At 26.6% G+C, this 26,998-nt stretch overlaps 2 protein-coding genes across 6 annotated transcripts; both read left to right on the forward strand.

The window, feature by feature from the left end:
• The first annotated feature begins 753 nt into the window (after nucleotides 1–753).
• LOC145829723 (EKC/KEOPS complex subunit TP53RK-like) lies at nucleotides 754–2,075 on the forward strand. The gene is made up of 2 exons (XM_082937592.1): nucleotides 754–1,046; nucleotides 1,361–2,075. Exons 1-2 carry the CDS (start codon nucleotides 776–778, stop codon nucleotides 1,822–1,824), a joined length of 735 nt encoding a protein of 244 aa, XP_082793718.1. The 5' UTR covers nucleotides 754–775; the 3' UTR covers nucleotides 1,825–2,075.
• LOC145829722 (bifunctional glutamate/proline--tRNA ligase-like) lies at nucleotides 2,075–25,707 on the forward strand. Of its 5 annotated transcripts, none has more exons than XM_082937585.1 (37): nucleotides 2,075–2,150; nucleotides 2,668–2,752; nucleotides 4,711–4,970; nucleotides 5,799–5,908; nucleotides 6,161–6,343; nucleotides 6,621–6,695; nucleotides 7,941–8,133; nucleotides 8,413–8,587; nucleotides 8,710–8,865; nucleotides 9,093–9,170; nucleotides 9,413–9,557; nucleotides 9,742–9,868; nucleotides 10,103–10,242; nucleotides 10,395–10,577; nucleotides 11,035–11,144; nucleotides 11,290–11,444; nucleotides 12,032–12,141; nucleotides 12,204–12,303; nucleotides 13,158–13,261; nucleotides 13,324–13,423; nucleotides 14,897–15,000; nucleotides 15,063–15,162; nucleotides 16,373–16,476; nucleotides 16,539–16,638; nucleotides 17,263–17,309; nucleotides 19,304–19,408; nucleotides 20,231–20,403; nucleotides 20,550–20,694; nucleotides 20,901–21,017; nucleotides 23,057–23,209; nucleotides 23,395–23,496; nucleotides 23,721–23,948; nucleotides 24,076–24,201; nucleotides 24,338–24,511; nucleotides 24,705–24,944; nucleotides 25,238–25,302; nucleotides 25,422–25,707. In XM_082937585.1, the coding sequence occupies exons 1-37, from the start codon at nucleotides 2,096–2,098 to the stop codon at nucleotides 25,573–25,575; spliced, it is 4,881 nt and encodes a 1,626-aa protein (XP_082793711.1). In that variant the 5' UTR covers nucleotides 2,075–2,095; the 3' UTR covers nucleotides 25,576–25,707. The 5 variants fall into 5 exon arrangements, with proteins under 5 accessions (XP_082793711.1, XP_082793715.1, XP_082793713.1 ...); XM_082937589.1 differs by having other exon boundaries at nucleotides 13,324–13,405; XM_082937587.1 differs by having other exon boundaries at nucleotides 13,167–13,261.
• The last annotated feature ends 1,291 nt before the right edge of the window (nucleotides 25,708–26,998 follow it).

Consider the following 26,998-nt stretch of genomic DNA (forward strand, 5'->3'; position numbering starts at 1 on the left):
TAGGAAACAGATTTTATAAAAAGGCCATAAAAATAATTCTGATCAAAAATAATAAGAAATATGATTATTTTGTTAATTTTTTATAATTTTTTTATACAAAAATAAAAAAAAATCTGTTTTATATAATTTTTTCAAAATTTATAAAAGTTTTAAAACAGTTGTTAATAATAAAAGGAGGAAATAGATTTTTAGTGAAACAATCTAATTTTGCCCTTGAAGTTTTTGCCTCCCCTAAATAATTTTTTAAACACTGTAACTTAAATCACTTATCTCAAAACTAAAAAAATTAACAATTTAACAAGCAGTAAAAAGTAGCAAGTATCTTACTTAATTATGTAATATAAGATTAATTTTGAAAAAATGTGTTTTACCATTTTTAACATTTTTTACATCTAAAAGATGAAATTTTTATTAGTGACATCTATCATATACAACAATTTTTTTGTATCATTTGGAATTTATTTGTTATAAAACACATTAAAAGTGGCAGGAAAGGCAATACAGTATCTCTTCAATATTTTTTACTAGTTAAGACATTACCAAAGATGTACCAAAAAACTTTAATTTTAGAAAATTAGAAAACCTGGAAAATTTTTTAAAAACCTTTGGCAACCCTGTGAAGTATATATATATATAAGTATTTATTAGTTTTAATCTTACTGACTCTGAAACTTTTAATTCTGAAGTATATAAAGATTTAAAGAAGTAATCTTTCTCAAGGTTTTACAACTGAACCTTTTTTTATTAGTTGACATTTAAAAAGCTATAAGTAAACATGGAACAAGTTCAAGACTTAACTCTAGTAAATCAAGGAGCTGAAGCAAAAATTTATTTTGGAAAGTTCAATGGTAGGAGTGTGCTAATAAAAGAGCGCTTTAGTAAAAAGTATAGAGTTAAAGACATTGATGATAAACTTAATAAAGATCGATTCAATGCTGAAGTTAGATATCTAAAAAAGTGCAAAAAAGAAGGAATACTAACTCCTAAAGTTGAATGGTCAAAGAAAAGTGAAAGAGGATTTTTAATTTGTATGGAAAAATTAAAAGGTAAATTTAAATCTTTTTAGATAAAATCTTAAGAGTTTATGATTCACTTGTTTCAAATTGTTTAAATATTAATTAGGATGTATAAATGTATGTAAAAATATGTGAATTTTATACAAATATTACATTTTCTAAAGCTTTTAAAATATTATTACTATTATATATTTTAAATATAAGCTGATATAATTACAGAAAAAAGAACTTACTTAGGTTTTAATATTTAGCAATTTAAATTTTTAGACTTATATAAAGTTATATATAAAGCTTTTTATGAAACTAAAGCTGAAAGGTGTAGGTTAAACTATAATTTTTTGAAGGTTCAACTGCCAAAGACTTCATTAGTTTCAATTTTGAAAAGGAAAAAACTTATGATAAATGTGTTTCCATTGTGAAAAAAATTGGAGAAGCAATTGCTCGCCTCCATGATGTTTCAATTATACACGGGGATCTTACTACTTCAAACTTGTTCTTAGTAGAAAGCGGATTAGAAGAGCCACCACAATCCAAAAAGTTATGTTTAGAAGATAAGGATAAAAATGAATTTGATGTTTACCTTATTGATTTTGGTTTGGGTTTTCATTCAGAAAAGCCATATGATAAGGCTACAGACTTGTATGTTCTTGAAAGAGCTTTCTTAAGCACACATCCAGACTCAAAAGATTTATTTTCAAATTTACTGGAAGCTTATAAAAACTATCCTGTAGCTAAGCAAGATACTGAAAATATTTTGTGTAAATTTGAAGAAGTGCGCATGAAAGGCAGAAAGCGACAACTGTTTTGAACCAAAATAATGAACACTAGGAAAATTGAATAAAACAATGAATAAAAAGATACATATTTTATAGAAATAATGACAATATTTTATATACATAAAAAAAAATAGACGAGTCAGAAATAGTTGTACAACTTAATGTAGTTTTCTTCTTTAAAACTGATAACAGTTTATTACTTATATGAATTATTTAGGTAATATGTAATTAGATTTTGATAATGTTATTTAAATTATTAGTTATAAGTTTCTGTTTTTTTATAGATTTATGTTGAATTAAAAAATGGATAAGTTACAAAAAGTTGATATTAATGTTAACCAAAAAAAGGTTCCAACAGGTATAGTGTTATATTTTGTACTAATTATATGGGGAACACCAAAACTTAGCAACTCTGAATTAGAATTATAATAAATGTTTTTGAATAAGTTTTGCAAAAAGTTTTTTAAGTCCTAATTTTTAATTTTATCATCAAATAACACTAGTCAAAAACAAGGTTGTTTCTCCAAATTTAAACTCTTATGATTATAAAAGGTTTTCATACATATTGTGTTGTCTTAAATTTTTTTACGTACACAATCTATTTTTTAGATATTTATTTTGAATATAATTCCAAGCTTCTTTCTTTAATTCTCTTAATATAGTTGAATCTTATACAAAAAATTTGGATTTTATCAAATAAGACTAATAAAATAGCTTGTACAAAAGATATATTTTAAGTAAAATATGACGTGTTATTCAACTAAAAGAATTTTTTTTTTATCGAATGCAGTTTATTTTATAAGTTTTAAAAAATAAAAAATCTTAGTTATAGATAATTTATTAATTTGTTAACTTATCCATTTAACTTAACACAGCATTGAAGATTTTGCAAGAATGTTGTAGATCTAACGTCGATGTCAGTTTTAAACATGCAGACAAGTTGTCTTTAAATGTTGGAGGGTAAGATGCACTTTTTTTACCATTTTTGTTTTTAAAAACACTATATTTATTATTTATCAATTTATGTTAACTTATACTAAGTTCCAAAAAAACTTCAAAACCTGGAAAAACCTGGAATTTGACAATTAAGGCTAAAAAACTTGGAACTTGGAATTTAAGAAATTTTGATTAAAAAATCTGGAAAAACTTGGAATTTTAAACAATTTTTACATTTTAATTAGTAAAATTTCAATTTGACACCAAAGATGTATCTTATAGATAAAAGTTTTTTGTCATCATCAAAAATTTTTTGATAAAAAGCACATTTAAAGTAGCTTTGCAGTATCTTTTCATTTTTTTAATACTGTTTGACACAGTTTTTTACCTTGAGTTTAACTTCAAACTAAAAAAGGCTTCAAAAGTGTACTTTTAAAAATAGGGAGAAATTTTTAAAACCTGAAGAAAATTGCCAAAAACATTTGCTTATAGTAATTGTTTATACATATTAGATTTAAAATATAACTTATAGCCTTTTTTTATTAAAGTTTATAGTAAAAATTAAGTTTATTATATGTTTTGATTTTTGAAAACTAATTAAAAGATATCAACTTCTAGAGGAGAAATTATATTTATTAAATTCTTTCAAGATATTTAAAAGCAGACTCAGTTTCAGTCAAAGACCTCTTCACTGCTTATTTAAAATAATCTTATTCAAATACAATAAAGTTTTATAAAAATTAAGTTTCTTGTTATATTACATTTAAAAGTTGAGTCAGTAAAGTTTTTGAAATTGATTATTATCAAATTTGTTTCGTCATCATAAAGTAGGCTTTTCTTGATCTTTTAAAAGTTTTTAGTAGAAAACTATATTCTTTTTATAAATAATTAAAATATTTTCACACAAAAAAATTAAATTTTTTTCAAACATTACTGAAATGAGGTATGAAATCTAAAAAATATTAAGAAAAGTTTACTTTATATTGATAATATCACTTAACTTATTTCAAAATTGAACAAAAAACTGCATAATATTTTTAGTGAGCTGAAAAATTTAGGTTTGATTCAGTATAGTTCAATATTAAGGGCATAGGGGGGTCCTACATAGGATTTTGGCAATCCTTGGCTGTAGTTTACATTAATAAAGTTACTCAGAAGTCAACTAACATTACAATATTAAACTAATATATTTATAGGCATAGGGGGGTCCAACATTTTTTAAAAATCTTATATGAAAGCTTAAAGTACAAACTACAAGCCAGTTTTTATAGAATTAACATTTTTTATTTAACATTTGAGATATTGTAATTTTTATAAAAAAATTCCGATACAAGCATATGGAGCGCAAATTTTTCAACTTTAATTATCTCAGAAAAATAAAAAATCACTAAAAACCTATCTTCTCCTTCATTTTTTGAGCTAGAGACCTCAAACTTTTAGGAAACGTTCATTTTGTAAATTAGAAGACTTTGAATGTTGGAGTTTTGAAAATATTAAAAAATAAAAATCTTGGATTAAAAAACAAAAATAGGTTGTTTTATTTAATAAAAATTTTATTTTTAAAAGTTAAAAATTCCTTCATTTAATCTTTTTAAAATTTAATAATACACTTTCTGTGAAAATTTGAAGAAGATTGCTTAAAAAATGAAGGAGGAGATAGATTTTTAGTGAAATGGTCTTTTTTCGCATTTTTAGTTTGTGCCTTCTAATAGGAACCTATTGAGGTCACCAACTTTGATCGCTAATATCTCAAAAAATACTTTGAATTTTTTCAAGCAGTTAAAAATGTCTGATTGCTCAGATAAAACTCTATAAAATAAAAATAACTTGTAAAAATCAAGGTGGACCCCCTATGCCCTTAATTTGATTATTGTTGACTTTTAGATTAACAAGTTTAAAACAAGAATTCAATTATAGTTTTTATTGTTGTATATTTGCTCGTTTAAAGTTGTTATAATGTTATTAATAAAATATTTAAATAGATATCCATTGAATGGTGTGCAAGATATCACAAAGTACCTTGCTCGTCTCAGCCAACATGAACAAACAAAAAAGTTCTTGTTTGAAGGAACTTTGGAGGAGAAGTCCCAGATTGATGCCTGGACTTCTTATTCGTCTAAAATGACTTCCAAAGACATAAGTTCAAATATTAGTTTTGTTAATGAAGCTTTAAAGCTCAAAACTTTTTTGGTTGGGGAGAGGCTCACTCTAGCTGATGTTTTGATCTGGTCAGCATTTACAGGTAGTATTACTTTAAACTCTTTAGCTGAAAATTTTTTCTACTTAAAAAATGTTTTGCTTTAAACCAGAGTTTAAATTTTCCTTTAAAGAGTAGTAGTTTCCTAAAAGTTTGTATAAAGTTTTATAAAGATCAAAATAAATGCTTTCACCAACTATACTATAAAAACGGTGTTGCTTTAGAACTCAATAATATAAATATTTATTAATTAATATGAATATTTATAAATGTTAAAATAAATATTTATTAATTATTGATAGAGTTATTCTGTTGAAGATGTTGAAGTGTGTTGATTCGTTAATACACAGAAACATATGTTGGTACAATAAAGGAAGATTACTGTACAATTTGTTTTTAATATAAACATTGTCATTTTATAGTTCAGACATTAGTAAATAGATTTATGCAAATTATATATTTTATTCGCGACCGGTTTCGGTGGCAAGAGATTGCGACCTTTTCAAGCAAAAAATAAAATATTAAACTGCATGTATCAATAATATATTAAACTGTAAATATTAATATAAATTAAAAATTAATATTAATTAAAATAAACTTATTAGATAATTTGTAATAAATATAAATATTAAACTGCATATATAGTTCAGACTTAATAATAATATAATTTGTCCAGTCCATTAACAATATTGAGTAGAAATTTTGAATAGTACATTTGTATATGCTTAGTTCTGGCTCTACTAAAACATTCTCCAAATCAAATTTAAAAAAGCAGCTATTAAAATTATTGTGAAATAATGTAGAAATTAGCTATCAGTTGTGATAATGATGATCAAGCTTACTTATGTTGTTATCAACTAAATTTATTTTTAGATCTGCCAGAATGGAAGGGAGTTGTGGCGAAAATGCAAAAAAGTCCGGATAATTTGCTCAGGTGGTACAATTATCTGCAATCCAACCCACCTTGTAACAAGTTTTTTCAGGTATAAAATAAACACAGTTTGAACTTACAATATACTCAATATTTTATTGTAGAAGCACTTGCATTTCAATTAATTTCGTTTTGTGAGTCAAATAGTAAACTTAAGTTCTCATCGTAATCTGTAAATGTATTCACAGTTTTTACCATTTACATAGCATAGCTACAGTTTAGTTTGTAACTTTTTAAAAGTCTCTTAAAGTTTTTATAGCAGCTTGAAAATATTCATTTGGATAATATAATAATGGAATTAAAGGGAAACGTGAAAGCAAGCAAGTCGAAGGGAGACTCATCGAGTGGAAAGCAAGCGGATGAGGCCAAGTACATGGAGCTGGAAGGTGCCGAAGATGGCAAGGTTGTTGTCAGGTTCCCACCAGAAGCAGGCGGTTATCTTCACATCGGGCACGCTAAAGCTGCACTGCTCAACAACGAGTACAAGGTTGGAACTCTATTTTTGAGACTCTATTAGGATAGTTATAAACTAGGGGTAGTTCAAGTTTACTTATGCGCATACTTTGAAAACTTGACTCAGTAGAGCTGTTAATTAATGTTTTATAAGCAGAAAAACGCCGTCAGTCAACAATGTATTTGCGTACAAAACATTTGTTTTTTAGATTGTAAGTGTTTTAAATTATCTTATATTTTTTAAATTTAGATCCAGTTCAAAATTAAATTACTAAAAAAAGTATTCTTTATATAACTTGAGATATTTCCAGCTGAAATATAATGGAAAACTAGTATTTCGATTTGATGATACAAATCCAGAGAAGGAAAAAGTTGAATACGAAAAGGTTAATGAAGTTTTGAATATTATGATAGTTAATTATAAATTTCCGAAAAGCTTTTTATATAAAAATAAGACTCAACAAAGTTACTAAATTTTCCAATAACAAAAAAATAATAAAAGATAACAAACTTTTTATTAGTAGTTTGAAAAATTATTTAGATAAAATATTTTTAATCTTTTTAACGGCTTTTATACATTTATTAGAGCTTGGCTTCTAAATTTCTTTTCGTAACTCAAAAATAAGTTGAAATAGCATAAAGATTTTACATAAAAAATAAAGTTTTATTATTTTTCTACTTACAAAACTGGAAATTTTAAATTGTTTTTCTGATGGCTGTAACATTATTTGTATATATATTCAATTTTGGTATAATATGTTATACAACAGGGTTTACAAAAAATATGGAATCCTGGAAAAACCTGGAATTTGACAATTTAGGTAAAAAACACCTGGAATTTGAGAAATTTTGAATAAAAGTGTAAAAACTTGAAATTTTGAACAAAAATCGCTTGACAAAAATATTTTTGTATCATTTAAAAATTTATTTATTATAAATAATTTAAAGTAGAAATGCAGTATCTTTAAAATATTTTTATACTATTTAAGATATTTTTCACCTTAAACTTAAATTTATTCTAAAATACTTGTACTTTTAATAACCTGGAAGAAATTTTGAAAGTCTAGAAAAAATGCTTATAAACTTTTTGCAACCTTGTATAAATAGTGCAAGGTCAAAACTAAGATTTTTTTTTATTTTTAAGTTACTTTCAAGTTAACTAAAACAATGTTTTAATTTTTTTACTTCAGCTATAAACTATAACATTTAAAGTATGATTTAAAAAAAGTTATAAATTGTATGGTATATTTTTAGAAAATCAAAGCAATTAAGTTTTCAGTTTAAGGCAGTTTTTATAAATACATTCAACATTTTAAGCATGATCAAAAAAAAAGTTTTATTGAAAAACCTTACTCAATCCCTTAACAAAATCTAATAGTCACCGTACAATTTTTTTACATTATTCGTTGCACAATGTAAGTTAAAATGACAATGTTTTAGTTTTTATTTTTAAAAAGTAAACTACTTTTTTTTCGATACTCGAGTTTAATTCATTTAACATTGAAAATATTTAAGTGATGGTAATTTGTTTCTCGGTAATTTTTTTTCAAAAAGTTGATATATTTTTCCAAGTACCAATTTAAATATTTGATTTTAGCTCTTCTTGTAGTAAATATATTTTTTTTGAAAAGGCAATTTTGGAGGATGTAAAGACCATGACGATCAAGCCTGATTTTTTCACCAGAACTTCTGATCACTTTGATAAAATGATGGAAATGGTTGAGAAGTTGTTGAAGGAAGGACATGTGTATGCTGATGACTGTACTAAAGAAGTTTTCAGAGAACAAAGAATGAATAAACAACCATCTTCTAACAGAAACAATAGTTAGTTATGAAATAAAAATAGTATTTTTGCATGTTAAAAAAAAAGTTTTTGCTTAAAAATATAGATACGAAAAGAAGGTTAAATATTTAATTCAAAAAACGTTTTTAAATTATAACCAAAAAGTAAATTTTAAAGACTTTTTCAAAGTTATATGTTCTTAATTTTCTATGTTTGTTGTTGTGACACCTACGATTTGTTTAAAAAAAAACAATTTTACTAAAGTTTGTTGGAAAGTCTGATTAATTAAAAGTTTCACAAAAATATTTTTCACATGTTAGGTGTGGATAAGAACTGGAAAATGTGGCAAGAGATGAAGATTGCTTCTAAACGAGGCCAGGAAATTTGCCTGAGGGCGAAAATGGACTACAAGTCAGACAACGGAGCTTTGAGGGATCCCGTGGTTTACAGGGTTAAAATTGACACACCACACCCTGCTACCGGTACTAAATATAAGTGAGTCTGTGTTTAGTTGAGGAAAAAATCTATTCAAATAAGTTACTTTTCCTTAATTTTCTTTAAAATTTATACTGTTTTTTAACAGACTAAAAAGTACATTATTATTTTTGATTTTCCAGAGTATATCCAACATACGATTTCGCATGCCCAATTGTAGACAGTGTAGAAGGAGTGACTCACGCACTGAGAACTACTGAGTATCTTGCTAGAGATGAGCAATTTAATTGGTTCATTGAAAAAATGAAACTTAGACCAGTTAAAATTAAGTCTTACAGGTTGAGAAAGTTTAGAAAAAAATACTGTAACATTTTAAATGCAATCAAATTTTTATTTTTTTCTTCTGTTAATTATTGTTTAGAGAAGTTTGAAAGTTTATATTACTTATTTAAAATAATTATTGATCTAATATAGTATATATTTTAATAAAAAATTTACATAAAATCCCTTTAAGTTGTAAAATTGTGAAAGATGTAGTAAATTTCTAATTATATTATTTTCATAGTCGATTGAATTTAGTCAAGACTTTGCTGAGCAAACGTAAATTGACCTATTTTGTTGAGGAAGGAATCGTTGATGGATGGTAAATATTGTTTGTTTAAAAATATATAAATTAAGTCTCTAAAATAACTCAAAATTATGTTCAGAAATATTGTTTTCTTTTAGGTTTATTTCAACGAACTCTTCAGTTTTAATATATTAAAATCTATCTAAATTATTTTGTTTGTTTTTATCTGTTTTACACAAGAAAATTTACTTTTAAACTGACTCTACCAAAAAAGAAATAGGACTAATTTAAAAGAAGCCAAAAACTATTTTTTGCAGGGACGATCCACGCATGCCGACTTTGAGGGGAATTCTAAGAAGAGGAATGACAATTGAAGGTTTGAAAAAGTTCATTGCTTCAGTCGGGAGCTCCACTTCAAACGTTTTCATGGAATGGGATAAAATATGGAATTTTAACAAACAGGTTTGTTTATTATTTTTAAAGAGCTTAAAAGTGAAAAAAAAAACTAAATTTAATCGCTTCAATTGCTTATGTGTTTTATTAATTATATGACAAATTGTTTTATCTTTTAGTTAGGTCTTTAAATAAATTGTTTAAGTTAGTTTTAATAAGTTAATGATTGCATCACTAAAATAATACTTACCAGGTTATAGATCCAGTTGCACATAGGTATCTTGCTGTTCCTACCGGTAACACAGTTCCTGTGAAAATCAGTGGACTTGATGCCGAAAAACAAATTGATGTTGATCTCCATCCAAAAGATCCTTCACTCGGTATTTTTTTGATAAATAAAGTTTAAAAACTATGTGTTACTTGTAGATTTATTGATATTTCAAGTTATTTTAGATAGTGTGACAGCTAATTTATTTTCATATTTCATTGTTGGTAAGTATATATTTTAACAGAATTACTTGAGCTTTGAGGATACTTAAAAAATTGTTAACAAACACGTGTTCTACATCTGGCAAGTTAAATAAAAGAATTAAAAGTAAATACAAATGTTTCAGGTAAGAAAAAGACATGGGTGTCGAAAACGGTGTTGGTGGAGAAAGAAGACGCTAGCGAGTTCGTCGAAGGCAGCAACGTAACTTTCATCAACTGGGGTAACATCATGATCACCCGGGTCGTCAGGGATGAAAATAACCAAGTTTGTTTGTTACTTGTTGTTTGCTATCTGTTTTTTATGAAATAATTTTGTTTCATAAAAGCGTAATTATTTGAAATTGGTCTTAAAGACCTCACTTTTTTTAAAACAAAAATCAGCTGATTGTATGGAAGTTAGGTTTGTTTTACTGACAGGTCACGGAGATTCAAGGACAGGTGAACACAGACGACAAGAACTTCAAAAAGACCCACAAAGTTCACTGGGTTTCATCGGGAAGAAGTGTGCCTTGCACCTGCATGTACTACAGCGATCTCCTTACAAAAGAAAAAATAGAAGCTGACGACGACTGGAAACAACTCATAAATTTTGATTCCAAAGTTCGTTTTTATTGAAATTGTGACAAAAAAACTTATTAAACCTATATTGTCATGTGCCCAACGTGGTCAGTGCACTTCACATTAACCTTTTAAATTTTGATATCTATATGTTTTTATCTAAAGTTATGACTATATAAATCTGATAACTTCAAAATTTTTAAGTATTACAAATATAATTGATGTGTATGTACTTTGATTATGTAAAAAGTTACTTCGAATTGCAACAAAATTTATTTAAAGAAAAAATTTACAGAATAAAATGAAAAGCTAGTTTTGATAAATCGTAAATAAAAAAATTATAATACCTTAGTAGCATAATTGATAGCAGTAATAATAAATACTAAAATAGTATAGGATTACAAATTTTCATTTTAGAAACGTTAATTCGACTCAAGTTAATAAAAATTAGAATAGAAAATTTTTAATGATATATTTTATATAATTTTTTCATCAACAGAAAGTAGTGAAAATGCAAGGTGAAGTTGGCCTTACCAACCTCCAGAAGAACGACATTATTCAAATACAAAGAAAGGGTTACTTCAGATGCGAACAGGAGTACTCTTTTAGGTTTTTATGTGATTACTTTGCTAATTACTAAATAAAAATGTATTTTAATTTAATTACCATTTAAGTTGTAATCTACCTTTAATTTTTCATTTAATTTATATACTGTCTGTGTCGAGTTGTGTATGTTTACAGCAAGTTATAACAGTAAGTCGAGCAGTATCGAGACTCCACTTGTACTCATAAAAATCCCTGATGGAAAGACAAAGGAGACGCAGTTGACAGGTGCAAAGAAAGCAAAAACCTCTACAAACAACGCCAACAATGATAGAAGGAAGGAAAAGAAAGCTGCTAAACAAAAATGTTAGTCTTTGCTTTTTATAGGTTCTTATAAAACATTTCTTAAACTTTGTGTTAAAACGTAATTACATAACTAAACAATTTATGAATTAGTCAGTCCTTTAAAAATATATTTATTATCTGTAAAGTTTAATAACAATATATGGCCTATTTATAGAAAACTTATAAAAATAAGTATATTTAAATAGTTTGCTTAATATATTGTTTTATTTTATAATAATCTAATCCGTTTTTGCTCCTTTACCAAGTCTATTAGAAACAAAGAATTAAAATGTGATTCTACTAAGTTTATGTTATGTCCTCAAGTCTTGTTTTGACACTTTGTTTTAAATTTTTTGTTATAAAGCTTCCATTGTTCGTAACATTTAAAGTTTAATGTTCATTTTTATTGATTGTATTTTTATTTAGTAATAGCTTAATTACAGTTAACAAATTAAGATTAAATAAAAGGTTAATACATTTATTAAATACAGTTAAATAACAAAATAAGGCTACTGTAAATAAAAATATTATTATATCCTCTATTTAATTCTGTTAAATAATTTGCTAATACTAAACATATTAGTTAAAGAAAACATGTTTTTTAAAAGCAACTTCATCGGCAGCAACTCAACAATCATCAGGAGATGCTGATCTTTATAACAAAGTTACTCAACAAGGAGATAAAGTTCGACAACTTAAATCTGACAAAGCTGATAAAGTTTGTTAATATATTTATTTACAATCTTTTAAGCATATTTTATTTTTTTATTCATTTTCTAGGCCGCTGTAACTGCTGCTGTCAAGGTTTTGCTTGAATTAAAAGCAGAATACAAGAAAAAAACTGGACAGGATTATAAACCAGGTCAAGCTCCTAAACCAGGTTTTTAGTGTATTTATTTTGTAATCAATTAGATTTCAGCGCTTACTTTTGAAGTTGACTAGTACAAATAATTGTTATTTGTAACGATTACTTGTTTGTTGTTTTTAATTTTTTGATTCAAGTTTTTATGAATAAAAAAAAAGTTTTATACTTCTTCTAGGCTTATATCAGAATTATATTTCGCTACTTGTTGAAGTTTAAAGTTTTTCTGATCTGCCTTGAACAAGATAATTTCTAATAAGTCATCAAAGTCTGTATAGTATCTTTTAAATACAAGTTTGCCAAAAAACTTGAAAAGGCCTTGAATTTCACTATTTAGGAATAATAGCCTGGAAAAAACCTTGAATTAAAAAAAACTTAATTAAAACCGGGAAAAATCTTAATTTATAAACAAAATTTACATCTAAAATTAGGAAATTAAGATAAGATACAAAAAAATTAAAAAAAAAATTATAGGACTTTTGCATCTTTTAAACATTTTTATAGCATTTAAGATTATTACTTTTTACTGAATTCGAAAGTAGAAATGATCTAGCAAACTATGTTTTCAAAAACCTAGAAGAAATTCAGAAAACCTAAAAATTTTTTAAACCTTTGTCAACCCTGAGTATTACACATTCATAATTGTATAATAAAAATTTTATGTCTCTTAAAAAAATAAATTTTTTATGCATTAGTTTTGGGTTTATTCACATTACTAAGACTTTGTAAAGAAACCAGTTGTTTTGCTTTAAGTCTTGAAATTCAATGTTTTTATTCAGTAAAAACAATAAAAATCATTTTAATTAGTCTTTTATTATTTATGAGTTGAGAATAGAAATAAAATAACAATTTATTATTAATTTTATTTAAAGCACCGGCAGCAACTCAACAATCATCAGGAGATGCTGATCTTTATAACAAAGTTACTCAACAAGGAGATAAAGTTCGACAACTTAAATCTGACAAAGCTGATAAAGTTTGTTAATATATTTATTTACAGGTTTTTAAGCATATTTTATTTTTTTATTAATTTTTTAGGCCGCTGTAACTGCTGCTGTCAAGGTTTTGCTTGAATTAAAAGCAGAATACAAGAAAGCAACTGGACAGGATTATAAACCAGGTCAAGCTCCTAAACCAGGTTTTTAATGATTAATTATTTAACTTGCACAAGTGTTCTGTTGTAAAAAATAAAACTCTTGAACTAGTTAGTTTTACTTTTCCCACCAAAATTTTTATAAACTATTTACAAACTAAATATTTTAGTATAGTTTAGGGTTTGTACGTAGTAGACTAAACCACTTTGTTGGAGTAGTAGCAAAATATCAGCGATTGTCAGTACAAATTCTTGAAAATATTTGAAGTTTTATAGAAACTTGAGAATCTTTTTTTTCTTTTTGCTCTAGTAAGTTATATAGAAACTAAAGATTGAGTTAGTTATCATCCTGAATGTAAAATGTTTTATGTGTCTGTAGCCATTACAAAAAATTCAACTTCAAAAAAATATAATATCAACGTGAATTTTGAGGAGCAGTATTCAAAAATAGTTTGAAATTAAAAATAATAATTAAAAATAAAAAATTAACCAAAAAGTCCTAACATTAATATGCAGGGTTGCCACAAGGGCAGGAAAATGAAGAAAAACTAAAAAAAAATTACAAAAGTCAGGAATAATTGAGGCTTAAAAAAGTCAGGAAATTTAAAAAAACTTCAGATTTTGTCTGTTTAAATGTGCAAAATTGCTTATTTTCCAATGCCTTCATCTGGTAAAAAACATAAAAATATCATTTATAAAACTGAAATTTTTTATTAATATATTGATCAGATACCCTAATTAAACAAGCAGTTTATCTATGCTTTTTAGTATTGGTTGTCTGTGGCAAGACTTCCATAGTTGTGATATATACACAAAAGTTTATCTTACAAAATTTTAGAACCAAAGTGTTATTGTTTAAGCAAAAAATAAAGTTCTTTAATAAAGCACTAAGTTAAGTATTTTATGCAACAAGTTTATGCGTTACTTTACCTCTTGATAATTTTTTTAAAGTTGTTCGAATTTTAAAATTAAGTTATAAAAGAGGTACATGCCATAAAATTATATGTTAAGTTTACTTATTTGTAATTTTTTGTAGAATAACTGTAGTTTTTAAATAAATAAGAGTATATTTATTTGTTACAAGTTTTTTTACTAAACAATAAGAGGAAATATAAGAATGAAAGCTTTATATAGTTTCAAGTGTTTGATTATGTATTTTAAAATAAATTTAAATTGAAAGTTTGATTTAGAAAAGTCAGAAAAATTATAATAAAAAGTCGGGAAAAGTTAAGAAATTATGCTCAGCTTGATCTGTGGCAACCCTGAATATGCCACGTCATTTTTATGTTGTTACAAGCTTAAATTGGCGCCCCCAAAAAATATTAGGGATAATTTTTAAGTATTAGCCTGTCAGTCTAAAGTTTCAACAATTTAGTATAAACCCTGATCATTTTAAACGTCTAATTCTCTTATTCTATTTTTATTAAATAGAAAAATATCATTTCAAATGCTTTTTTTATATTTCATTACTCGAGTTTAAAAAAAAAGTAGCAAGCTATATTGTTAAACTTTTTAAAGCACCGGCAGCAACTCAACAATCATCAGGAGATGCTGATCTTTATAACAAAGTTACTCAACAAGGAGATAAAGTTCGACAACTTAAATCTGACAAAGCTGATAAAGTTTGTTAATATATTTATTTACAATCTTTTAAGCATATTTTAATTTTTTATTCATTTTCTAGGCCGCTGTAACTGCTGCTGTCAAGGTTTTGCTTGAATTAAAAGAAGAATACAAGAAAAAAACTGGTCAGGATTATAAACCAGGTCAAGCTCCTAAACCAGGTTTTTAGTTTATTTTTTTGTAATTAATTAGATTTCTGCGCTTACTTTTTAAGTTGATTAGTACAAATAATTGTTATTTGTAATGATTACTTATATGTTGTTTTTAATTTTTTGATTCAAGTTTTTATGAATAAAAAAAAAAGTTTGATACTTCTTCTAGGCTTATATCAGAATTATATTTCGCTACTTGTTAAAGTTTAAAGTTTTTCTGATCTGCCTTGAACAAGATAATTTCTAATAAGTCATGAAAGTCTGTTTAGTATCACTTTAATACAATACAAGGTTGCCAAAAAACCTGAAAAAAACCTGGAATTTAAGAAAATTTAGTAAAATCCTTGATTAACAAATTTTATATTCAAAGTTACGAAATTAAGATTAGATACAAAAAATTTATCAAAAAAAAGGATTTTTTTTAATTAAAATTCACATTTGAAGTAGCATTACAGTATCTTTTTAACATCTTTATACTATTTAAGAATATTTTTACTTTTTATTTAATTCTAAACTAGAAATGATCTAGCAAACTTTGTTTTCAAGAACATAGAAAAAGTCAGAAAACTTAGATTTTTTTTAATCTTTGTTAACCCTGAGTTTTACATATTTATTTTATTATAAAAATTTTATGTCTCTTTAAAAAAATTCCATGCTTCTTTAAAATTAAAATAGATTTAAATTAAACTTTTTATGCATTAGTTAGGTTTAATTCACATTAATAAGATTTTATAAAGAAACAATTTGTTTCGTTTTAAATCTTAAATTTCAAAGTTTTTATTCAGTAATAACAAAAAAAAGCATTTTAATTGGTCTTTTATTACTTACAGGGTTGCCACTTTACCTGAAAAACCTGGAATTTCAAAAAAAAACCTTGAATTTTGAACAAAACTCACTAAAAAAACCTGTAATTTTGACAATTTTAAAATGTTAGTTGTAAAATTTCAATTTGACTCAAAAAACCTTAAAAAATTGTCATCATCAAATTTTTTTTATTAAAACATATGTTTAAAGTAGCTTTACAGTATCTTTTTAATGTTTTTATACTATTTACCACAGTTTCTTACCTTTTAACTTTTGACTAAAATAGACCCGAAAATGTGTACTTTTAAAAATTTGGAAAACCTGGAAAAATTTCGAAAAAACGAGTGCAACCCTGTGTTAATGAGTCGAGTATAGAAATAAAAAAACAAATTATAAAATTTGATTTTATTTAAAGCACCGGCAGCAACTCAACAATCATCAGGAGATGCTGATCTTTATAACAAAGTTACTCAACAAGGAGATAAAGTTCGACAACTTAAATCTGACAAAGCTGATAAAGTTTGTTAATATATTTATTTACAGGTTTTTAAGCATATTTTATTTTTTTATTTATTTTTTAGGCCGCTGTAACTGCTGCTGTCAAGGTTTTGCTTGAATTGAAAGCAGAATACAAGAAAGCAACTGGACAAGATTATAAACCAGGTCAAGCTCCTAAACCAGGTGTGTATTTTCATTTTTATGAAAATATATTGAGACTTTAATAAGCTGTATATATTATAATTAGTTGTTGGTTAATTTATTAGCTTTAATGGAAAACATATAGCAAAGTAAAGTATGTTATTATAGAACAGTGGTTGGCAGGTAGGAAAAGGAATAATTTTAATGTCTTAAAAAACATAGTTTTTACAATTTTTTTTGAACAATAAAATTTGCGGTAGGATTAACTTTTAAAGAGAACACTAAAAATGATCTAGAAAATGATTAAACAAAATAATTTAGAAAAAATTCAAGTTTTCACTGATTAAGTATGAGAAGAAGATGCTAAGTAAAACTTCGAAAAAAATTAGGTTTTATAAAATATTTTATTTTGATTCCATATTTATTAAGCATATTATTAGTTGTCTGTAAAACATTTAAGTACTTACTGCAAGAAGTAAGAATCTACAAAGTATTTTACTAAAATTAAAATGTGGTTTAAATAAGCCATAAAAAACTTATAATTTTTTTTCTAACTTGTTTTAATGTTATTAGATACAAGTTATATATTTCATATGAAAAAAGTTAATTTTATTTTTGATCTATACTAAGCTAATTTTCAAATTAATTACCATAATTTCATTGCAGCTCAATCTAAAAAAACTGAACAGTCCAAAGCTACAGGAGACGCTAAGGTACGTAGTTATTAAAAATGTTTCATGTATAACTTCAGATATAAATTAGTATTTTCATTTATTCTATAGCATTTATGTTTATACATTGATTTGTGACAATTATATTCAAACTAGCTGAAACAATAACTACAAACAACAGCTAAGTGTAGCAGGATATCAAATTGCACTTGATAACTGTTTAAGTTAAATAGAAGTTTCGAGCTTTTGTTCATCCAAGAGTTTAAAAGAAAGCTCGCAAGGTGACACGTGTTTTAGAAGTTGAAGTGAATTGTTGAAGCTAGGAAAACACATTAACTTTTTTTTTGATAGTTCGAAATATAAATTTTTTAGAACTAAAAGACCACTTTTTAAAAATTATTTAGTAATTTTATATTTAAACTGGCCTTAAATTTTTGTATGAAAAACATGAGTAGTTTTGAGACCAATTTAAATTTTGACATGTGTAACTTTTTTCTTGTTTATGAAGGAAGGGTATTGTTCATCGTCCAACAAAAGTTCAGAGGAGAAGTAGAGTGACGATTCTCTTTCAACAGTGGAAGAAGAGAAAGTGTAACAGGATATCAAATTGCACTTGATAACTGTTTAAATTTAATGGAAGTTTTGAGCTAAAATCTATGTTCATCCAAGTGTTTAAGAGACGGCTTACAAGGTCCAGTGTTATACTGATGCAAGTTAACATAAGGAGAATGATGTAATGTTGAATAAAGTTTATAACATTGCTATATAAACCAGCCACATAGAGTGGTGGGGGCATTCTAGCTACAGCCTGCTGCAGTAAACATGTTATTCATGTTGAATAGACATTTATATTGTTTTCTTGTGTTATTTAAAGTGTTTTTTAACAATGTTAACAATTTGAACTCAAAAGTTAATTAACTAATAAAAAACTCATTAGTTTTTATCTGTAGTCTGAAATAATGCCAGGGTTTGTTCGCATCAGGCTAAGTTTTTTTTTGAAAAAGTGGAAAAATGTCAGTGTTTGTCATGCAAATGCTCAAAATTTCTGAAATTATAAAATAAATTTGACAATAACTTCTATTTTGTCAACAACACAACTGCTAATGTCAGCTATCATAGAGCTAATTAACACTCCTTGACAGACAAAATCGCCCCAAAGGATATATTGCCTATTTTGAGAAAATGACGGTCTAAATTGAGAAATGTCTGGCTAAATTTGAAAATTTTAGCGCACAAATCCTAAATGCATAAAGTATTATTATATAATATGAAAATTTGCTGTTAATTTAACAGTGTTAACTATGTAGTATTATTTTTTATTAACTTTAAAAATGTCAGCTTGCCTCATCAAAATCGGCAGTTTCAAAAATATTAAAAAATGCTCTTTACCACATATTTATCAGTGTGCACTTTCTTTGCGCACTACAACTATTATTTGTTTACCATATATAAAATGTTTTTTTAACATTGTGAAATACAAGATGTTTAACTTGCGGAAGTTTATAATCATTTTTATATATAAAAACATGTGCAACAAAGTAACTTGTGAAAGTTTAGTAAACTTTCACTTTTTCGACAAGTTAACTCATTTTTGTTTATTTGTGTCATGTTTAAAGTGCTCTTGAGAGTAGTGTAATACTTAAATATTAAGCACTTCTTTTTAAATAGTTTTAGTTGTTTGAAATTTAGGAAGCTTTAACTGAAAGGTATTTTTAAATTTAAATTAAGAATAAAGTTAGACTTTTGTTAATGTGATATAGTAGTAAAATTCTAAAGTTAAAACTGTTTAATTAATTATGTTTATGAATACGTTATTGATAGTTAAATTTGTTTTAGTAGTTGATGATCTTTTTAATTTTTTATCTAGTTTAAAGTTACTTAACTTAAATATTGAATATATTTCTAAAAAATAAATCACTTGAAGTCTTAACGACAAATAAAAACATATCTTTGTTTCGAAAAAAAACTAAACTTGCTTATAAGGATTATTTTAAATGATTTATCTGTTAAATTAAATTGTATAAAATATTTGACAGATTGCTAATATGGAATTGTATAACAAAGTAACTGAGCAAGGAAATAAAATTAGATCACTTAAGGCAGCAAAAGCTTCCGCGGATCAAATTACTGCTGAAGTCAATGTTAGTTCTTTTAATAATTTTAGAAGGATAATAAAGATAGAAGTTTTTAAAATTATTTATTTTTCATTTTTAATAAATGAAGAATCTATTGTAAAATATTTTGCATAGTACCTAGTTCTAGATATTCTTCTGAAAAGATGTTTTATGTTTTTTTTTAGTGTTTCAAAATAACTGTAATTTAAAATAGAAAATAAACCATTAACAATATGACCAAAAACCACTTACAGGTCTTAATTCTGTAATAAGACCTGTTTCAGGAATAGAATCCTAAATTTTTTATAGATTATTATTTTTTTTCTTAATTCTTTTAAAGCAAAAATTTTCCTTATAAAAATATCTTTGGAAGTTTTAAGTTTTATAAATAGTATGAGAGTACTATTTTATTAATACTTGTAAAGTTATTTTATTTTTTATATAAATAAAAAGCTATTATTTCATTCATGTGATAGTTTGAAATGAATGCTTGCGTTTTGATTTTATATATAACTTCAGGGAAATTAATTAAGTATCACAAATTTGTAGTTTTCGATAAAAAAACAGACAAACATTTTGGTGTTTTGATTCTATATAATTTAAGATAAAGTAAATTAAGATAAAATTGAGCACATTTCTTGATTTCTATAGTTTTATCATTATATTTTTATAAGTCATTGTTAGATTAGCTTTGGCAAAGCTAATGCCTTCTTTTATTTGAAAAATAACTTTAAAAAGTTATACATGAATATTGCAGTAGACTAAGAAACATTATTGTTTAAGAGCATGAAGTGAACATACAAAATTTAGGTAAAACTTTATTTCTATGATTGTTAACTGTACATATAGGTGTTGAAGCGACTTAAGTCAGATTACAAGCAGTCAACTGGAGAAGAATATGTAGGTCCTAACCAACAAGGCAGCAAGAAGTCTTCAGGAAGCAAGAAGAAAGAAGTTAAGAAATCGCAAATCAAAAAAGAAGTTGCGGCTGTAAGTGCTGATGCTGGCAAGAAACAAACCAGGTTTGTTTTGTTCTTACAAATTAAAAAATAAGCTGTCTTTTTTTAGTTCATTTTCAAGTTTTTCAGAGTGTTTTATCTTGAGCCATTTAAATCGTTTATAAATACCGAAATACCAACAAAGAAATTAGTACAATATAATTTTCTAGACTTTGCATGGAAGCAAAGAAGAACGAGGATTTGCCCGAATGGTACAAACAAGTCCTTTTGAAATCTGATTTGATTGATTACTATGATGTCAGTGGTTGCTACATTCTCATGCCCTGGTCTTATAGTATCTGGGAGAGAATTAAGGTATTAATCATAAAGCACTAGTTTTATACTAATAAAAGACAAAAAATTGTATTTAAGAACCCTGTAAGAATTTTCTAAATACCCAGTGGCTACCTTGTTATAGGTTATATGTTTATATATAATAGTCTAAAGTTATAGTATAAAAGTTGTGTAATTTTAGTTTTGATGTTCTATAAACATTTAATTTTAAAACTTTTATATAACAGAGTTTTTTCGACGTTCGTATAAAGAAAATGGGAGTGAAGAATTGCTACTTTCCGATTTTCGTCACAGAAGCAGCACTTCAGAGAGAAAAAGATCACATAGAAGATTTTGCTCCTGAGGTATATTTTTCAAAAAACTATTATAATCACTTTATCTAAGCATGAACACCTTAAAATTTTTTTACCCTTGAAAATAAACTAGTTATTTTTAAAATAAAAAAATACATTTATAAGTAGGTAGTCAGCCTTTTTTAGAAAAAAAAGAAACAATTTTTATTAGTTAAATAAATATTTAGTTTGGTAAAAAACATTATCTATATACAAAACACTTACAAAGGACTTGCGTTTATATATAGAAATATTTATAACAACATTAATTAGGGGTAGGGAGTACAGCACATTTTTTGATCATATTGTAAAATTAGTATGAGTCCATATGATTCGGATGTGTTTTTGCTTTACTAAAAATATTCTAATTAAAAGTATTAAAAAAATGCAAAAAAAAAACAGTATGCCGACCAAAAAACTAATTTCAACCCCAAAAATCACATATTTTTCGATTTTTGATTTAAACAGTAATTAAATTACTTTTACATGTTCTAGACTTATAATTTATATATCAAATGAAAGCTTATACTTATTGACATAGATTTAAAGATATATTAACTGCTTTTGATGTATTTTGACGTCATAATCACCCTAAATATGCAAATTTTGTCTGTAAAATTGTGCTTTTTTGAAAATTAAAAAGAATTGCTTGTTATTGATTTTAATAAAAAAAGTTATTGTAAAACAAAACTTTTTAGGTATACTTACTTACATTAAAAATTTAGGTTATGTGGTATGTATTTTAGCAGTATATTTAATATCATGGTTCATTTAGCCTAAGTGTTTGAAAAACCTTTAAATAATTAATCAATTAACATTACAACAAATTAACGAAATATTAAAAAGTCATGATTTATTAAAGGCAAGATAATTTTGTATGGCATTTAACATTAAGTTAAAGATTGAAAAATAAAACGAACATTGTACATGGAAATTATTTGAAGTGGAAACACCTATCTAAACGTGATTTGCTGAACTTGCATATAGATTATGTTCTTGAATGCAAAATTGAAGGGGAATGGAATATTTCTATTAAAAGATCTTTTTAACTGAGAAACCATATCCAAATAGATTTTTTAGTAGAACAGTTGTCTTTTACAAAAATTTAAATGATAGTTTTTAAATCTTTAAGAGTATTATGTTTACCTTAAAATTTCAAACAGACAGTCCATTAGATTTTATCAATCATGTGACAAGATTTTTATACTAAAATTTTTAAAGTATCAGTCATTTTGCAACAATGTTAAGTGTTAATACCAACAAAGAAATTAGTACAATATAATTTCTAGACTTTGCATTAGTACAGTGTTCGTTTTATTTTGCAATCATTAACTAAATGTTTAATGCCATACAACATTATCTTGCCTTTAATAAATTGTAACTTTTAAATATTTTGTTAATTTGTTGTAATGCCAATTGAATAATCATTTAAGGGTTTTTTAACACTTAAAGCTAAATGAACTATGACATCAAATATGCTAATGTACATACTTGATCACCTAAATTTTTAAAGGTAAGTTAAGTAAGTATACTTAAAAAGTTTTGTTTAACAACAATTTTTTATTTATCAAAATCACTAACAAGCTATGCTTTTTAATTTCCCAAAAAGCACAATTTTACAGACAAAATTTGCATATATAGGGTGATTATGACGTCATAATACAACAAAAGCAGTTAATATGTCTTTATATCTATGTCAATAGGTAATTTATTTACTGTTTAAATCAAAAAATATGTGATTTTTGGGGTTGAAATTAGTTTTTTGGGGGGCATACTGTTTAATTGCAATTTTTTTTAAGTAGATTCTTTTTAATGAAGTAAAAACACATCCATATCATATGGACTTATAAGTCCAGCAAACATCACCCAAGTGTTCTCTACCCCTACATTAATCATACTTTATCAAATAGAACTATGATAGAAAATAAATGTGGTTGAATTTTGATGCTTTTTTTTAATACTTAATGTTTTAAAAGTTGTAAAAATAAATGTTCACTTTCTTATTTCGGTTTAAATCGAGTCAGTAAAAAGTAACAATAAACATTTTGCAGGTAGCATGGGTAACAAGGTCAGGAAATACTGAACTTGAGAAGCCCATAGCGATCAGACCTACTAGCGAAACCGCAATGTACCCTGCATATGCTAAGCGGGTACAATCTCATAGAGATCTTCCCATTAGATTGAACCAGTGGTGCAACGTTGTTGTTAGTATATTTCTGCTAGTTTTTTAAGGACAAAGAATATTTGTTTGTTAGACAAAAATGATAGAGCAATAATATAATATTTCAAACAGTCGGGAAATAGTAATCTTATTTTTAGTTTAAATTTGTAAGATTGAACTGTACAATTAAAGTTAAAAGTTTAATTAAGTAAGAATTTCTAAAAACAGAGATGGGAGTTCAAGCATCCACAACCATTCCTTCGCACCAGAGAATTTTTGTGGCAGGAAGGTCACTCTGCGTTTGCTACTTATCCTGAAGCTGAGAAAGAAGTTGGTTTTCTTCACTATGTTAAAAAAATTAAATCATTTAATACCTGCTATTAAACAAATTAGGTCTGAAACTGTTGTTAATAAACATAGTTTGACAACCTGAATAAGCTTGTTTGCTTTCACTAAAAAATTCACTATTTTTTGTTGTATTAAACTTAATTTCAAATGTTTATTTAAACAATTCAGAGGTATATTGTTTAAAAGTAAGTCCTTCACACACACAGGTGTACGAAATACTGGAACATTATGCGGCAGTGTACGAGGAACTGCTCGCAATTCCTGTGGTGAGAGGAAAGAAGACGGAGAAGGAGAAGTTTGCCGGTGGTGATTACACCACGACCGTGGAAGCGTACATACCGGCCAGTGGCAGAGCGATCCAAGGTGCAACCAGCCATCATCTCGGGCAGAACTTCAGCAAGATGTTCGACATTTCTTTTGAAGATCCCAACAAAGTTAGTTTTGCCTCATTTTATAAATAAAAAATGATTTATGTAATTTTTCTGTAAGGCGTTTATCGCAATATAATATTTCAGCGATTAAACAAAAATTCAACTACAATTACCGCGTTTTATTTGTTAGGCCGGAGAGAAAGCTTTCGCGTATCAAAATTCGTGGGGTATCACAACCCGTACTATCGGAGTGCTTGTAATGGTACACGGTGATGACAAGGGTCTAGTTCTTCCTCCAAGAGTTGCTGAAGTTCAAGTAGGTTCTAGTATATTAACTTAAAGAGTAGTATAAGTATTGATATATTAAAAACTTGAATATTCAAAACAAAGAAAACTACTATAAAAATAATTTCTATCAACGAAGTATGTTTCAAATGATTTTGTTTATTAAGGTTGTCATAGTAGCTTGTGGTATCACTGCCAAGTCCTCGGCAGATGAGAGGGCGAACATTAGGAGTAAATGTGAGGAATACAAACAGAAACTGGAAGAAGTTGGTGTTAGGTGCGAGTTTGATGACAGAGATAATTATTCTCCTGGATGGAAGTTTAATCACTGGGAACTTAAGGTGAGCATGTTGTGTTAAAAATAAATACTTACATTCAATATTAGTTTTTTGCAACCATAGTATGATCATTATCCATTTTACGAACGACTATTGTAAAAATCGATGACTAAAACCATTTAAAAAATATCATTTGAAAGAAAAAATGTTTTTCACATTTATTCGTATAATTTTTTTCATAAACAATTAAATACAGGGAGTTCCAGTAAGACTTGAGGTAGGACCTAAAGATCTGAAGTCAGCAGTGTGTAAACTTGTAGTGAGAAGAAACGGTGAGAAGCTCATGTGTGAGGAGGCCTCCGTGCAAGCTGAAGTGCTGAGGTTGATGGAGAAAATCCAAAAAGATATGTACGACAGCGCCAGTGAGGGATTGAGTAATAACATGGTGGTAGCTCACAACTGGGATGATTTCTGTAAATATCTTGATGAAGGAAAAGTTATTTTTGTTTTATACTGTTCTAAGCTTGCAGATGCACTGATATTAAGTTAATATTGATATATAGATAGCTATAATGTAAAACACTAAATAATTTTTACTACTACAACCTGTATAGCTTAAAAGTTTACTTACAAAACTTTGAGTTTTTGCTTCTAATACGTTGTAAAATAAAATTAAGACTGAAAATACATTAGTAAAAATAAGACTAGACTTAATCTTGAAATAACAACTCTTTCTAAATAAACTACATAATTTAAATAAATTTTTACTAACTAAAAATTATGTTACAGTTAATCCAAGCTCCATTCTGTGGCGATAAAGACGCCGAAGCCTCGATCAAAAAGAACAGCGCTCGGTATGTTTGTATTATTAACTTGAACTTGTTTGTTTAGTTTACACACACATCTTTTAAAAAAACTAATTATGTTTGTTAAAACATTGTCTAATCTTACAGTTTATAATTTTTTCGAACAGTGACCAAGATGTAGACAGCAACGCGCCTTCCATGGGTGCCAAGTCCCTCTGCATTCCGTTGAAACCGCTGAAACAACTGCAAGCTGGAACTAAGTGCATCAGTGGTAACGGCAAGAAGGCTACTTGCTATTGCTTGTTCGGCAGAAGCTATTAAAATAATTACAAAAGCGTTGAGTATACTAATAGTGTAATTTATCAAATAGGTGACTATTTTGTTAATGCGAATGTTTGGTATATTTATTTTTTTCGTATTTAACAATGCATACAATAAAAAAAAATTGTGGTATTTTAAAGATATCTTGTGTATTTAATGTAAAGTACTTATAGTTTTAAAATTAAAGAGTTAACTAAAACTATGCATTAGTAAGGACTTCGTTTTAAATATATACTTCAACTGTGTGCATTTAGAGACTGTGGTGTGATAAGTTATAAAAAAACTTTGCAAAAGTTACTGGAAATTGAGTCTGCAGTTTGAAAATAACCTTAAACTATTCATTCTTATTTCCAAACTTGTTTAAGACTTGATTGCCATCAGTAAAACAATAATATATTTTATATAAAAGTAACGTTTTTAGATAATAAATAAAAGAGGCAAAGCTTTTGAAAAAGCTAATAAACAAAAAAAAAAAAAAGAAATGAGTAAGCTTATAGCTCACTTAGGTTTACATAAGATTAGTAATGCATTCATAACAAGTAGTGTAACTAGAGTAGGGGTTAACAAACTGCGGTTCTCCAAGCCTAAATATGCAGCCTTCGAGGTACTCATCAGCTCAAACTCTTAAAAAAGTAATGATAATGAAAGTATTTGAGCTAAAAACTTAACAGGCTCTTAATTTAATAATTAAAATTAACTTCTACCGCGTATTTTGTGTGATTTTTTTGTTTTAAAGAACACTTGAGAATTACTAGAAAAAGTTTTAAATGATTGCGGCTCCCGAGCAACGTTTTCTAGAGAAAATGACCTGCGATTTATAAAATGATGCAGACCCCTGAACAAGAGTAACCAAAATCGTAATGATTCAGATAACAAAAGTCGTTGGCCGAACCTTGTTTTTAATATATTTATAGCTCTCTAAGAGAATGTGTCTTACTAAACGTCTATAGCTTAATAAATCTACTATATGTAATTAAAATTTTTTAGTGATTACACAAGCTCTAAGCCACAGAGCGGCCCGCGGTCATTTGTTTTTTAAAGGAATGCTGCCTGACAAAGGTAAAACTGCGGCCCTCGAGCATGTATGTTGTAGACTTACACACGATGCTCTAGGATTTAAATGAAAAGAAAGAAAAAAATCAGGTGCAACTCACGTTATACTAGAAGTAACACTAGGTATCCTTGGGTGTAAAGTGATAATTAAAAAAATAAGTCGAAGGTCAATTTTTTTCTGCTATATTTACACATGATTAGTGTTTTTCAAAGATTTTACAAAGAAAAATAATCTAATATTTCTGTAGTTAAAATAGGAAAGTTGATAAGGTACCCCTCATGAACCAAAATAAAGTATGTACCTTTTTCTAATAAAATTAAAAGTACCCCTTTCACGCTATTTAATAGCTAGTAAATTATTTTGATAAAA

Source organism: Thalia democratica, chromosome 2 (genome assembly GCF_965202585.1).
Source record: "Thalia democratica chromosome 2, ktThaDemo2.hap1.1, whole genome shotgun sequence".
Taxonomy (NCBI): Eukaryota; Metazoa; Chordata; class Thaliacea; order Salpida; family Salpidae; genus Thalia; species Thalia democratica.